Here is a 16,149-nt window from a genome sequence, read left to right on the forward strand (position 1 = left end):
TGACCGGCGCGCGGCAGCGCGTGCTTCCTCTTGTGGGCAGAAAGTTTAGGGAAAATTCATTTCATTTCCCCGCAAATTTTTAAAAAGATCGCAGCCGTGACCAAAAGAGACGATACCTAAAAATAAATAAATAAATAAATAAATAAATCCCCACCAGCCCTTCTCATTTATGGCGGAATCGGAGCTGTGCTGGGGCTCCTGCCCCCCAGCCGCGGCCGTTACCTTACACCGGCTAACGGCCGCCGCCGCTGCCTGACGGCACGCGCGCGCCGTCCCCGCCGAACTACAGCTCCCGGCGCGCTCTGCGGGGCGCGGGGCTGGTTGCCTAGAAACCGGTAACGCCGGCATGGAGGCGACCCCAGGTACGGGGTGGTGGGGGGAAGTTCAGGGCCTACTCCGGCCCCACACAGGCGCACATTGCTCCTCGAGGAGGGGGAAGTCCGCAGGCTCCCATGTGTCCCCGCGTCCCGTGGACCTGCTCCCGGTGTCCACCCGGCTCCTCATGCACCCACCGCTGCCCGCTGCCTCCTCACTGTGCCCCCCCCCCCCGCTCGGGTCCTCTCTGTGGCACCCTCCCCATGGCCCCTCAGGGGCTCCCTCCCCTGCTCTCCCTGAGGAGTTCCAGGTGTCCCCTGCTTGCCCCTTTGCTGTTCCCCACAACACAGCCCGTCACGGGGTGCTTCTGCCTCGCCATGGCCTTCTCCTGGGGGAAGGTGGCCTTGGAAAAGCGTCAGGACGAGGCGGCGTTGGGCCTGCACCTCTGTGGAAGGCCGGTGCCGTGGCCCTTGTGCGCTGAGGTCTGTGTGGGACCAGGCGTCCTGTACAGGGGCTTTTGGAAAAGAAAAGCTTTTGTTCTCGTGTAGGTGCTTAGCTTAGGAAAAGCGAAGCAGGAATTCATGTTCTGCAGCTGAGATGGACCATCCCCTAATGCATTTGAAACATGTATTGGTTTTGCTTTACCATGTGTGAGGCAGTTAATTTTATTACATGTTGTGTTTGTGGCACTGTTCTTATGTTCGTTTTTATGATTTTCCTTTATACTGTAAGTTAATAAGTAACTGTGGTGATATCACTTGTTCTCTGTTTCTGCTTAATAAAAACTGGTAACTAACCTTTATTCACAAGGCAGACTTTAAGAGACTTGAAACTTGCTTGCATGAGACAGAGCTAGGACAACTGGATCATACAGAGTGCTACAGAGGAAAAAAAGAGGCAATGGGGCTCAGTCTGAGACAGCAAGGATAAAGCTACAAAGCAAGATCTAGACACATCATCTTTATCATAGCCCCATTGTCTGAGATGAGAAATCTCTTAATGTCCAAATTTACTGAGGATTTTTGAGAAGCTCCTATACATGAGGATTCTGTGTGGCAGCAAAATTGCCAAGAAACATTTTAGTTTTGAAATAACTGAAAGAATATACCCAAATGAACACATTTCTCCATTCTGAGATGAGCTGTGTCTTTTGAGAACATAGCTAAGAGAAAGCAATTTGAAAGAAAAATGGAGCTTTGCTGAAATTCACAGCTTATAGCACTGGCCACTGAAACAAAGAAAATCTGAATTCACTCCTGAGTGAGTTCTTAGAAAGCGAAATGATGGAACTGATATGAATCAATGTGTATAGTGTTTCAAGTGATACACTTTGTTTAGTGTTTCAAGTCGGTATCTCGAATTACTAGAACTAGGTGAAAAAAAAAATAATACTGTCCTGGTCAGGCATAATGTATAATTAGGGCTGGTAAAAATGTCTGGTGGCCAACTTGTTTTGTTTTTTTTTTTTTTCCCCACTTCATATCAGTTCTACTTGCCACTATCTTAGTTTTCAGTATAAAGCCTTAATTCTAGCTTATTTAGGAAAACAGTCTCAAAAAAAAAACCAACCCCAAACCAAACAGGAAAAGAAAATCAGCATTCAGGGAGATGCATATCTTTGTCAAAGTGAACCTACACAAAAGTTTTCTGGATCGGTCGACCCATGAAACCCAGAATCTGCAACCAAAGTAGATGTGTTCCCCTCCTTCAGCCTCCTCTGAGTGTTTAAATTCAAAATTTGTTTTGGCACAGCGCTTAAATGCCATCACAGTAATATGCACAGTGCAATAGCTTTCTTTAACTGGAACCCAGATATCAATGCAGGCAGAAATGTTCATACCCTCTTTCAGCCTAAAGCATTTTCCAGATATGAATTAATTTATAATGAAAACTATGATATTCTTAATTTTTAGAAGATAAATGATTGCTAATTAGTTACAGTAATTTGAAATTTTATAACATTTTTCTCTGTGGATATCAAAACACTTTGCTAAGATGGGTAAGTATTATTATCTCATTTTTCACGAGAGATAACTGAGACAGCCAGAGGTGAAATGGCTGATACAAATTGTACACATCATTACTAGGTCTGGAATTAGAATTCAGGTCTCTGAACACTCCACTATATATTTATGCAACTAGTCTGTAACTACTTCTTCAACTTCAGTGATATCAGTTCTCTTACCCCATTAAAAACTCATGAATTTCATTTAAATATGTTGAGATATATTACAATTGTTTTCTTTTGATTTGTTTTCTGAATTTAAAACTTTCTGCATGTCTATTTTCAAGTTTTTCTCAGCACTCCTGAGAGGTAGAAGCTCCTTTTAATTCTTAAATGAAATTATGCAGAAAAGTCAGATTCTGGCAAAGACTCAGAACCTGTGGATGAAGATTGAGTAGGGCATGTTGCCTATATAATGACAGGAACTACATGTCTACAATATTTTTTTGCCCTAACTGTCCTTCTGCTGGATGGCACTATGTTTGGACACTTTGCCTTTCCTGAAACACCTGAAAAGTCTGAAATGCCTCAAAAGATCTTTTTCCAAATGGCTTCTGTCCCAAAGCCAGAAACAGGAGATGCGTTTTTAGGGAGTTTTTCTTGGTATCAAAGTCAGGCTTACACATAAAAAGAGATTCGTCTGCACCCTGCCTATATTTGTTATTCTGAACATTTAGGTTTCTTTACATTCAACTTCTGAATTTTCTATTTCTGATAGTATTTTATAGCTGTAGTATTTGTACAAAATTGCTCCAATGTTCATTTTAATGCGTTTTATTTGGAAACGGAGACCATGTTTGAAATCGAAAGGGAGAACAAATTTAGAATAAGAGCAATGCTTGTGCTTTTTTTGCTTCTTTCAGAGGCATTTATATAAATGATCAATGTGTTTGTTTTTTGTATGAAAAAATCTTTCCCACTCCGGAGGATAATAATAACTAGTGAAATTGTAGCACTCTGAAAATGACAGTCTGAAAGTTAAAAAAATGCTAGGGAGTGTTAGTTAAGGTGTTTCAAGTTTTTAAAAATTGTGTTAATTTTACTAATTCACTTTCCATTAATATAGAGTGTTTTAAATAAATTATTTTTTTTCTTAAAGATTCATCTCTCCTGCTCCTCCATTCAAGATATTAGATGGTCTCAGAATGTCTATCTCCTGATATTTTTGTGAAGTCCACCAGAAAGCTGGAGGAATAGCCTTGCTGTCTCAAAACCAAATTTCCCCCAGTATCTTAAAGACAATGCCAAAACATGTAAATCTGTCTTCAGCTTCCCCTGTTACGCAATATTTAGTCTTACTATAGCAATGTACACAGAGCCTGGAATCCTAAAACCTGAACCAGTGAATTCACCCTACAAATTAGAATCCAAATATCTTTGGGTTATCCGTATTTTAGTGTACTAGCAGAACACAAATATTATATTTGGGAATCTCAAATCATTTGAGAGGAAACGAAATGAAACAAAATCGCAGATGAAGGCAAGAATACTAAAAGTTCCTCTTCACCACCACCAGGTAAAGAGGATATGGCAGCTTTTCCAAGGGAACAGGAGGGAGCTGATGAGAAGGGAGCAGAATGTGCACAGGCAGATCACAGTGGTGTTCATGAGTACTTCCCGCCTTTACATAGTGATTTCAATACTGAACCTATAGTAGCTTCTGGCTTCTCCCACCACTTAGCCTTTCCTAGTAAGTGTTCATCTTCATTTGCTGCTCTTGATGTTGCCAAATTCCATTTCAACTCTGGTCAAAGATGACTCCTTCCAGTGAAGTTCTGGGCTGACCACTGTGTCTGTAGTTCCCACTGTCCCTCAGCCCACAAAGTCTCTCCTCCAAAAGTATTTATTGCTTAGACCTGTCTCTGTAGCTAGTACTGCAATCAATTTGTTAGCACTGCCAGTCTCTTTCAGTCAGAGATCTATATTTCTTTTTTTTTTTAACACAATTTTCATCTTGAAATGCCTGTCCAGTGTCTATTTCAGATGTTCTACATGTCATCTAACACGCTAGATCTAGGTAGCATGGATAACAAAATCCACTAGTGAGTGTTCTGTGGAACTTCGGAAGGATTTTTGCTGCTTATATTGGCACATTACTTTTGGCATTTGTTTGATCTTCCTATTATATGTATAGGATATGTTTCTTTCCTTCCCCTAAGTTTTAAAATGTGGTTTTTTTGAAAGCAAACTTCTCCCTACACTTAATGCTAACCTGCAGGAAGTCCATTGTTGGGCAGAAGGGTTTTTTTTTTTACTACTACAGAACTATTTATTTAGCATGGCATGTATGAGCAAATTAGTCAAAGGAATTCATAACTAAGAAAGTAAACCTAATTCTCCTTTGCAGCAGAAAGTGAAATTAATCTTCCAAAGGAATCACAATCTGGAGAGAAACAGGAGGAAGAAGTGGAGCAAGTGGAATCAGACACAGAGAGCACTGGTGAGTAGTGCTTTCCACTGAGGAGATGTTGGCATGACCTTAAAAATCTCACTACTTTCTAGTTTTCTTTTTTTTTCACTGTTATTGTTATGAACAGCACCTCAGACCAGTGCCATCAAGTTGCAGTTACTGAGTTTCTCTGCTCCCTTTCAGTTGGCTTACCTTGTGTACTTCATTTTGCTATTTCCCATGGCTGGTCTCTGACCCCTTTGGTTGTTTTTCATAGAACATGTAGGAGAGAAAAAAATCAAGACAGGGTGAAAAGCTTACCAAACAGATAATGAGGATTTGATGTGAGGTATCAAACTGAAAAGAACTTTCAACAAGTGCTTATGACTAGTTGGAATTCAAGTTGACAGTATTCTGCATTGCAGTCCAGTGAAGAAGTACATTGGGTCACACATTAGCAGTATGCCTTTTTGAGGACAACAGTGTTTTATGGTGGTCTGTTGTATGTGTATAATGATGTGTGTTCAATAGCTGCTGAAAAGAGACACTTCAAACTTTGTTTGCTTTCTAAAGCTGAGACCTACACACCAAGCAAAGCTGAACCGCAGTACTCCAGTAGGCCTTGAGTTGTAAAATCAATGTTTTTAAAACACTCTGAAAGTTTTTCTTCTTTGAATTCTTCAGTTTTGAATATTCCCCTAAAGTTTTTAAAAGCATGAGGGAGCACTTGTTATTGGCTGTTCCAGAACAAGTTGTTCCTAAGACAGGGTACCTCTGTTTTGAGCTATGGAGCATCTAGTACTCTGTTGAAGGAGGCAAGGAATCTCTCTCTTCTGCAGTTAAGTGCAAGTATCAGCAAGGAGCCTAAACTTTATGGTGAATGTAAATTTCCTTTATGTTCCCACTTCTGAGATGCAGAAGGTGATTCAGAAGAGCAAGATAATAGTGAAGTACCCTCGGAGGCACAAAAAGGGCCTGAGGAGGTAGAAAAGAAAATCTCAGAAACTTTCTTCTATAACTATGAAGATATATATTCAAGACCGTTTGTCACTGAAGACTCTGGGATACCAATTAACCTTCTTACTCTTAAGTATCCTTTCTGTTGAGGCTGTGCAAATTTAAAGGTATGGATATTTAATATATGTTCTTAAGAGTGTACTTGTCTGATTTGGAGTAGCCTATGTGGCATTAGTGTGATACTTTTAGTTGAGACACAGATAAGAATCAGTTATGGTTCTAGGTGAATTTAATCTTAAACATTGTCTTGACCTCATAGACATTTCTTATTGGGCATAATTCTTACTATTATAAGTACTCTTGTAGAACTAGATTATGGCCAAGTTAACGTGACCCAGGAGAAGACTAGAGTAAAAATATCCCCTTTAAAGCTCTCCCTTTCTGTGTAGCCACACTGGTGTTCCCCAAGAAGCTGAGGGGAGGGCAGGAGAAAAGCAGCTATGTACTTCATACTTCCTCATAAAAATGCTAAGGGAGAGGTAGGGAAGAAACCAGGTAGATTTGTAGCCTGCTGCTCAGAAGATCTAAACTGGTAGCATGAAGGAACTGATGCCCATCAATTAAGAGCTCCAAGAAGTCCTTTGCTAGGTGTGGTCAAGTAGGATATGATATATGACTTTCACAAGTGCTGGTGGTTTTCTCTGCAGACACAGTCAAGTTGCTCCTGAAGACTGGATTTTCCCTTCTCTACATCTGCCCGTAAACATTTAAGAAGTGAGACCGAGCACTTCCTTGGTTTGATCTCTTGTCTGTAGAACAGTTCCTAGTAATCTAATGCACATCTCTTACATTTTGTTTGAAAATAGAACACTGATAGAATACGAATTCCTTACGGTCCCAAAGGATCCAGCAGAGGCAAGAGGTGTGCACTGTAGTGGAGATGAAAGGATGGAATATGAACTTCAGAAAGTCTTCACTTGTGCCTTCCCTCAGTTATAGAGGTTTGATATATTTTACCTTCACTATATACTAAAGAAAACTATCTCCTACGATCAGGCTTTTAGTCTCCAGATTCTGTATTCCCATTTCAGTTTTGGTTTAAGCGTTTCTATCCACTTAGTAAACTTTTCTAGAAAGCCAGTGTCAAGTCTTTTCCTTATTGAACTGTTCTCAGACATTCTTTTGGATATGATTGCACCAGAAGTGTAAACCTGCTGCTGATGGAGAGCCAAACACTGATGTATATAGCAGGCAACCAAGTGGTGCTCCTGGACCTGAAAACTGAATCTCAAAGTTATCTCCGGAGCAGCAGTGGTGGTGGAATTGGGTTTATCACGGTATGACTTTTGTTTTATGTTTTAGGATGTTAGTAACTTTCTAGAAGCAAAATATTCACTTGGTTGCCTGATGGAAGATTTCTACAGCTGCACATGCATATACATAAGAAAATATGGTATTGATTAGGGGGTTGTGTGGACCATGCAGAGGGCTAGTCAGCCTGTCTGCTGAAGTAGATGGCCACTGACACAAATGCTACTCATGGAAAGATCAGCTAGTAGGTTGAGTGAGATAGGAATAGTAAAAGAATGCATGATAAAGCAAATTATTTCACAGTTTGTCATAGTTCTGCATTATATGTGCAATATACCATTTTGTGTGCATAGTAGCTTCATTCTGATATTGAGCAATAGATTGGCAGTTGTTCAGAATAAATGCTCAGAAAAATGCAACCTAGTATTTATGGCAGTATCTTTCGACTAGTGAGTGAGTAAATACAATAACTTAATATCTAGCAGGATAGAGACAAAGGTGTCATTACAGCATGCAACAGGACTTTTGCTTTTTCAAGGCACACCCTACTAAGCAGTACTTTGCAGTAGGAGAAAAAGGAAAGAAGCCAAACCTCATCATCTACGATTATCCTTCACTGAGGCCCTACAGAATACTGCGAGGTACTGTATAAAGTTCTGTTTTCATTTTACGCAAATGGGCCAGTCTTTATAGATCCCAGCAGATGGAGTAGTGGATCGCTTTAGAAGTTTAGAAGCAAGTACAACCTTTTAGTCCTTCAAAGCAAAATAGAAAACACTAGTTTCAAGCTTTTTCATTATTGCATGGGAGGAAACTTTTATTTAGTGGCAATAGCCAACTGAGAGCTATTACCTCGTGAAAAAAATAATTGCAGTGAAAGTTGAGCTCCTTCTAAGTATATTTTCCTATTGTTTATTCCTCTTCTGTGTGTGTGTGTGTGTGTGTGTGTGTGTGTGTATTGGGGCTTGTATGTTTCTTCAGGTGGAACTGAGGAAGCCTATGTTTTTGGTGATTTCAACGATGCTGGCACTTTGCTAGCTAGTGTTGGGAGCCGTCCTGACTACATGCTGACTATCTGGGACTGGAAAGAAGAAAAGATTATGTTGAGGTCAAAAGCTTTTTCACAAGATGTTTACAAGGTCACATTTTCTGCTGATAATGAAGAGCAACTAACTACATCTGGAACAGGACACATCAAGTAGGTTTACTGATTGGGATTAATACATACCACCTCTAAACTCATAATGTGTAGAAGATGGCTAACAGGAATGTATCATTAGCAAACGTGGACCAATGAGGAATGATATTTTACCTAGCCATTACAATTACAAAAATGAGAAAGTTTAAGTCCTTCAGCCAGTCAGCCAAGTCTTTTAACACCTTTGCTGTGCAAAAAGGGTGATGCTTGATGTTGAATGTCAGGGCCACTAGCTCCATTCTTGTAATTTCAACAAACACTAGGGAGAATTCATAAAAATATGTATATATACATGTCTTCCAGCTGGTAACATAGCATATATGCCTCCTGTGCCTTCTGGGCCTTCCACTTTTGATTTCTTGAACTCATGTCCTTAGACAGCCATTAGAACAGGCTGCTGCATCATGGATCAGAAAGCCTCTGATAACTCCAAAAGCCTGCAAGGAAGCCCTACAAAAGTTATGCTTCCATATACTCCCTTCTCTGTTCAGGGATCCTTTTGTAATAAAAAATAAACCACAACTTTAAGCTCTTTGAGACAGAGATTAGCTTTGTGTTCTGTATTTATCCAGTGTTCAGTGTTAATACAGCAGAGATTTAAGATATTACTTGGATGCTATTGTAATAGAAATTTTAAAATTATAACACACCTAGAGTTTCTTTGAATTTTAACAGAGGAATCAGATCAAAATATGAGATTTGCTCTATAGTTTGCTTGGAAGGTGGGTCTGAAACAGCAAATGGCTTATTTAGACCCAGAATGGGTGTGGTTTAGAATACATTATTTATGGAAATCTGACAAAACAAATTCTTTTATAAACTTTCTTTTGAGCTAAAATGCTATGGATAAACTTTGACATAGCTTTTATAACATGATAAACATGACCTTTCACCCAAATGTGGTCTCAAATTACAATTTCCAACACCTGTCTTAAATGTAATATCTCCTGTACACAGTGAGCCATCCCTAATTGCAATAGATATTAATTTTTCTGTAATGCAGTAATTTAAAGTTATGTTTTATACTGCTAAAAATATAAAGATCAAATAGAAATAGCCATGAAGATCTAGGATAAAACCTTTGGCTTAGTGAGATTTTATAATCAAGCTCAAGTCTATGGGGGTACTTGGATGAAATTCAGTGAAGACCTTAGTCCCTTGGATTTACAAAACTGAGCATCATACGCTGAAGACAGCAAGAGTAAAATAGATATCCCTAACTACATGTACTGGTTGTAGCAGAAAAGATGTAGCTATGCATTTTACACTAAATACTAGTTTAATTTTCATTCTATCCATTCTACATCCTTTTTCTAGCTTTTTCATAGAGGTAGTATAGGGAAATGTTTGTGTAGTTACAAAGTTTTATTTCATTTTAAGAAGAAAAACCCAAAGCTCTCCTGTGAAAAAGAATAATAAATGAACAGCCCTTACCTCAGAGGCATCGCTGGTAGCATTATTACAGTGTCTGAGAGGGACTGAAGAGTGTGTTTAGGAAATCTTGTATCAGAGAGTGGTATTTTTTCTACACCCAGGTTCTGGAAGATGGCTCTCACATTCACTGGTCTCAAGTTACAAGGAGCTCTGGGCAGGTTTGGAAAGACAGCAGTGACTGACATTATAGGTTATGTGGAGCTGCCTGATGGGAAGGTAAGTAAGAAAAAGTTTAATTGTTTTTATGCTCCCTCTTAGGTTTTGATATGAAGTCTACTGAGTAAGTTGGAGAGTTACTATTTGCTTCAAAGTGATTTGAATTAGACCCTCAATGCACTGCTCTGATAAGCTAATATTGACATTAATTTGCCAAAAACCTGGCTTGCTTTGTAATAATTGAAAAGTACAGTTAATATTGTAATTCCCAGACAAAAGATCTTTGTTGGCTTAGAGCTGAGGCTCCTCTAATGGGGTAGTGAAAACTTTTGTATAAAGAAGTACAAAGACTGTTAGCCCTAATCTTGAACCATTTCAGTGCATGTAAATTATGTCACATTGCTAAAAAGTTGAATCTTCTCACCCTTTACACCTTCTCTTGCAAATATCTGTACATTGCTCTCAATTTAATTCTTTCATGGAAGGAAGCCACAAATGTAAACCAGATTTTTGCCAATATTTCTGCATGGTTAAGTGCAGGTGCTTATGTGCTTATCTTAATTTGCATTGAAGGTTATCTCAGGGACTGAATGGGGCAACTTGCTGCTTTGGGAAGGGGGCCTCATTAAAGTAGAACTCTGTCGAGCTGGACACAAGCCCTGTCACGGTGGTCCTGTCAGCCAGTTAGTCCTGGATGAAGGAGGACTTATCACTGTTGGAAAAGATGGCGTCATTCGGGTGAGTTTTTCTTCTGCTTTGCCTGTAGGGGTGCAATTTGTGGACAGCAGGTAAATGTTACATATTTTCTTTACCAGGGCTTATTTATGGAGACAATTTTGCAGTGCAATTTCTTTCTGAGAATGAATTCTCAGAACAAACAGAATAACAGCACATCTCCACAGTGTATATGTTTGAATCAGATAGTGTTCACACAACGTTCTCTGTTTAATAGCAGTAAATAATTCACCTTTTACTCTAGTAAATCAAAATAATTTTCAGTGATTCTCTAACAGCTTTGTTCTTGCCTGCATTCTAACATTCTTTTTCATGTGTAGTTTTGATTAATCTTTATAATTTTCAGGCCTGTTAATACATTTGGTGTATTTTGCAGGATAAACTACAGCAATGTTTGAAATTAATTTTCTGAGTATTTGAAAGCTCAGATTATTAATGTTAAAATGATGCAGAAATTAACTAGCATCTCAGAGATATATATACTGAAATAGAGGAACAATTAAAAGAAAAATCATCCTGAAGTTAACATATTATTATTTAAACTAAGGTCAAAAAGTTTTCTTTATTCATTCCACTAGTTTCTGATCTCCACTGTCAATTATTGAGGATTTTGCAATCTTGTTTGCCTGCTAATTAAGGGAAGACATGATGTGTCTTCTGCTGATGTGTGAAAGACCTAAATAATCAAAAGAAAGGTGATTGTTACAGACAGTGGAGGCTTTAAAACACCCTGGAGTTTTTGTTTTTGTTGTTGTTCCTGTGTTTTATAAGTTTATATTATCCATTAGGAAAATTCACTTGGTCATAAGGTTGCCAATGGATGTCTTGTCCTCACACAGAAGAACATGGATGTGTTAGATTTCCCATTCTTTCTTCTGTGCTGCCTCAGTATGAGCAACGCTGAGAGCAGGCAGATACCATTTGCTCTCCTATAGTTCTGAGGCTGTCATTTATAGCTCTGCTAGTGCTAGGGTTGAATTTAAGCTACTGTTTCAGAACTGGACAAAGAACTTTTACATATACTTTACAGTGAGCCTAAATGTATCAAATAGTAGTTGCTGATTGTCACTGTTCTAGGTTACATTCAAAGCAGCGAGGCAGATATGACAGGTTTCGTACTCTACCTGTAGAATCTACACACTCACCTAGATTCTTATAATTTTGAATTTTGATATTAATTATGTACATAACCTGGTCTTATAAAACTCCTCTCTTTTTTATGCTTCCAATGCCATGAAGGTGTGGAACTTTGAGACAATAGATGCTGCTGATTCTGTGGATGACACAGGGTTACTGGAGATGGAGCCTATGAATGAACTGCATGTTGGCAGGAATGTCAGTCTGAGTTTCATGTCAAAAGTCCATGACTCTGGACAGCCCATTTGGTATGCTCAGGTAAGATGCACTCAAGGACATACATCTTTCTGTGGAGAAACACAGAATGAAGAAGGCGATGTTAAGTAACAGCAGGAGTCCATTACAAATCAGTACGTTTCTTTTCTGTAGAATTTGTTTTTCTTCTGGAGAGATTTATATATACACACACACACTCTTGTTTTTATATATATGTATATAATCATCTTCTTCTTTCAAAAACTGGAACACTCTTCCTGGAGAGGTGGTTTATGTTTCATGCTTAAGAGGCATTTGGACAATGCCCTTATAATATGTTTATCTTTTGGTCGTCCCTGAAGTGGTCAGGCAGTTGGACTAGATGATCACTGTAGGTTCCTTCCAACTGAACTGAACTGTGCTGTGCTGTGCTATGCTATGCTATTCTATTTTATATTTTTAGTGTATAGTAACATGTGAGACTTTGGCTTTCAGAGCCAGAACTGAATAAGAACAGGAGAATGTCACAAGGTATTGTCCAAGTTCTGTTATCCTGGACTGATTGATAGGACGGATAGGACCAACATCACCACATTCAGTTATTTCAATTTCTTAATGATAATCATTAAGGCAATTTTAAGGAGTCACCGTGTGCAGTTTTATTTCCAAATTGAGTTTGAAAATATTAAAGTTACATGTTTTGGTTTTTTCTTCTTCAGGATACCAATGGAGCAATCTGGAAGCTAGATCTGACTTTCTCAAATATGGTAAGCTTGTTTTCTTTTTCTTTCTTCTAATTTCTTCAATTCCTTTGCAATAACTTCATTTAAGCAACTGTATGCATCTGCAATTAAGTTTATGTTTTATGAAGCTGCACAGGTGAAAATTTTAGCATTGAAACAGATTCTTTTTTCTTAAAAAAATATTTTTATAATGCTATTGATTATAATGATTGTGCAGGATTATAAAAAAATAATTTGATTTTTGATTCCTGAAATTTTGGCTGTCAAATTCCAGTTACCTTGAAGGAGACTTATTCTTATAAGCTGGTAATAAAAGTTGCATGGATGCAGGACATGAGTTCAAGTAGTATTGATATATCCTATTTAGATAGATGTTTGAAACAATCCTAACCATTTTCTCTAAATGATATAAAGAACTAGGGAAAACAAGAAGATGAAATGCACTTGACGTGTTTTATCCTACTGGTTCCTAGTGTTACTGCTGGAGATGGTTTTGATGGAGGAATAGATGACAGTTAAAATGGGGCATTTAATGTATTAAAGTAAATGGGAACAATCCCTTTGAGTGGAATAAAGTTCTGTGGCAACAGGTAAAATTATGTTCCAATAATTTTGTGGTAAATAAAAGATGTACAAAGCATACTACAAAAGCTAATGCAAAATATGTATAGCAAAACCTAGAATTCCTTCAGAATTCTTCTGGTTTGTGCTGCAGACCCATGATCCAGAGTGCCTGTATACCTTTCACTCTGGAAGGATTGAGGCCATGAGTGTCTCTCCCATTACATACCTTATGGCCACCACTGCTCTTGACCGTAAGTATACTATTCCTTTCCTCTCATATCACTGTAACTGTTTTTGAAGAGCAATGATGCTTCCTTTGGAACTATTGTGTTTTGAACTGAAGTTGTGTATTTGCTCTTGAAAAGTTACTTTATAGATAATTTTTATTCCTGGAATTAGTTCTGTAAGGGTTAAGAAAAATCATTAATGCTTTGAAATATGCATTAAGACTGCTTCATCTTAAAAGCCTGGGATTTTAAAGAGAGAAGTTTTTAATGGGAAACTTCATAAATTCTGTTAGTTCTGAAGGAACAGCTGAAAAGATGAGACATTTGGTTTGAATAACAGCACTTGTATTCAAGGCTCTGGATCGATAAGTGTTGGGATTTTTATTTTGTAAGGAATTACATACATCTCTAGCATTGCATAAATCATTGTGAATATTAATATTTGGGGCTGTCTTAGAAAATGCAATAGCTATCATGCTGTCAACAACAGCTAATGTAATTATAGACGTATTTATTTAACTTATATAAATATTGCAATTTAGGCCTCTCATAGCTTTATCATGCTTTGAAAGAAGAACCACTGGCCAGAACATTAACAATGTCATTTACACTGCTCAGAAAATGCTATGAGGTCTTTAACTCAGTTCTTGTCAGCAGTATCTTGTCATTTGTCTGTGTTATACAATGTACATGCTCTTCTAGCCTGAAGACAAACTCCTACCAGCTGAGCAAATTACACTTAGGATATATGCCAGCTGGAATGGAATTTTATGCAGACCAATATGTGTGTCTACAAATCTGTTAATTTCACCTCTGGTGAAATTGGCTTTTCTTTGGACAATCTCCCATTTTCATCCATTTAAAGATTTTCCTTCCTAGGCAATCCCAAGTAGTAGCATATAATCTTTTCCTATGTTGTCAGTACAGATTTTCCTTACAGTATGTCACAGTTCTGTGACTACTTGAAAATCACACATGGTGGTCAGCATGAGACTTGTTATTACAACCGTTAGCCCCAACAACTCTTGGGAGCGTGTAAGTTAAAGAGTGAAGAAAGCTTATGTTTTGTTCATGGGCACCATGCTAGCTGTGGTACTGCGTAACCATCAGTCACGTCTTTCCAGGTGGGTGTTTGATACTCAAAGAGAAAAATTAATAACATTCTATCCAGCTTTTAATTCAAATACATAGTCATTTCTTCTTAAATCTTAACATGAAAGTGACATTGGAAGAAATAAATTCTTACTGTCTCCTTTCCACACAGGGTCAGTGCGTGTCTATGATTTCATCGGCAACAGTCAACTGAGTGTAATTAAGTTTAAACAAGGAGGAACAGCACTGACGTGGGCACCTTGTCTTGTGAGTTTTTGCTAGTGTGTTAACAAAAGTTCATAAGGGGCCTGTGAGCCTTGCAGCATCAAGAAAGTTGCTCACCATACAAGACCTTAAAGAAGTCACTCTTAGGCCATGGTAGAATTTACTGTAGTAGTATACATATATATAGTATGTGTACAGTTTGACTTTACTGTGGATTACCACGTATCCTATTTTTGTCTTCCTGAGATTTTAAAATCAGATCTCGGTGTGCAGTCTCAGGAAGTAGTCTTAACTTATAGACTAACAGCTTCTATTTAACCCACGCAGAGTAATCATCAATTAACATGAGTTAGTTAACACATTTTGAAATGACAGCACAGACAATCCACAAACATTTGGAGATAAATCGTAAAAAACTGTTGCCAGAACTGATCATTTGTGGAGTGTGGAGTCTATCACTTTTAGACATATTTGCTAATTTTAATTAAAATAGTGTCTAGTTATGTTCTTGAGGAAACACAGCAAGCCTGGTGGGTTCATTATAAGCAAATTTATGGAGGAAAGTGCTTACTTGAATTTCCAAGGCAAGGGTAACACCGGAACAGTGCTCTTATAAATGTAATTCTGGCCATGCAGACTTTCAGGGATGCTGTTAGGTGATGACCTATACATTCAAGAGGTAAGCTGACTGCCACAATAAATTGCACAGCATTACAAAACTGACTCAGTTCAGTTTTACAAAGGTTAGCACTAAACACAAAATCTGAAAAATCAAGGGTACTTAGTCTATCTAGCTGCATTTAAAATCCCATTAGATACTTACAATATAGTTTAAGGTTCTCAAATGTACTTGAAAATCTGTGCTATTAATCCAAGAAAATTTCATCCAACATACTTTGAAGCATCTGTATACCATAATATCCTCATAGGCAAGTTAGCAACGCACAGGTTAGGTAAGTGAACAGTGATATGAATTTAAAACTGCCTAAATGACTGGGTCCCAGGGGATAGCAATGAGCAGCACACAGTCCAGTTAGAGGCACGTCTCTAGTGGTGTACCCTGGGGTCATTACAGGGGCCAATACTCTTCATTAATGAACTGGACACGGGAACAAAGTGCACCCTCACCAAGTCTGCAGATGATAAAAAACTGAGAGGACTGACTGGTACTCTAAAGGGTTGTGCTGCCATTCAGGGAGATCTGGACAGGCTGGAGAATTGGGCTGAGGAGGATCTCATGAAATTCAGCAAGGGAAAATGTGAAGTTCTGCATCTGGGTTGGAGTAATCCCAGGCATCAGTACCACCTGGGGGCACACCAGCTGGGAAGCAGTTCTGCAGAGAAGGATCTTGGGATTCTTGTGGACACCAAGCTGACCACAAGCCAGTAATGCACTCAGAGACGTCCAACAGCATCCTGGACTGCATTAGGAAGGGAGTTACCAGCTGGCTGAGGGAGGTGATCCT

General features: G+C 38.6%; 1 protein-coding gene across 1 annotated transcript in view; it reads left to right on the top strand.

Moving 5' to 3' along the window:
* Nucleotides 1–3,847: 3,847 nt before the first annotated feature.
* Nucleotides 3,848–16,149, top strand: part of CFAP44 (cilia and flagella associated protein 44) — a 41,175-nt gene continuing 28,873 nt past the window's right edge. The window contains exons 1-12 of the mRNA XM_086771553.1: nucleotides 3,848–3,927; nucleotides 4,669–4,760; nucleotides 5,622–5,799; nucleotides 6,841–7,003; nucleotides 7,516–7,618; nucleotides 7,959–8,175; nucleotides 9,711–9,825; nucleotides 10,339–10,503; nucleotides 11,740–11,895; nucleotides 12,552–12,599; nucleotides 13,291–13,390; nucleotides 14,631–14,725. Of these exons, the coding sequence (XP_086627679.1) occupies nucleotides 3,848–3,927; nucleotides 4,669–4,760; nucleotides 5,622–5,799; nucleotides 6,841–7,003; nucleotides 7,516–7,618; nucleotides 7,959–8,175; nucleotides 9,711–9,825; nucleotides 10,339–10,503; nucleotides 11,740–11,895; nucleotides 12,552–12,599; nucleotides 13,291–13,390; nucleotides 14,631–14,725 (1,512 nt within the window). The remainder of the gene's footprint in view (nucleotides 3,928–4,668; nucleotides 4,761–5,621; nucleotides 5,800–6,840; nucleotides 7,004–7,515; nucleotides 7,619–7,958; nucleotides 8,176–9,710; nucleotides 9,826–10,338; nucleotides 10,504–11,739; nucleotides 11,896–12,551; nucleotides 12,600–13,290; nucleotides 13,391–14,630; nucleotides 14,726–16,149) is intronic.

The sequence above is a fragment of the Chlamydotis macqueenii genome, chromosome 1 (genome assembly GCF_036417535.1).
Source record: "Chlamydotis macqueenii isolate bChlMac1 chromosome 1, bChlMac1.mat, whole genome shotgun sequence".
Taxonomy (NCBI): domain Eukaryota; kingdom Metazoa; phylum Chordata; class Aves; order Otidiformes; family Otididae; genus Chlamydotis; species Chlamydotis macqueenii.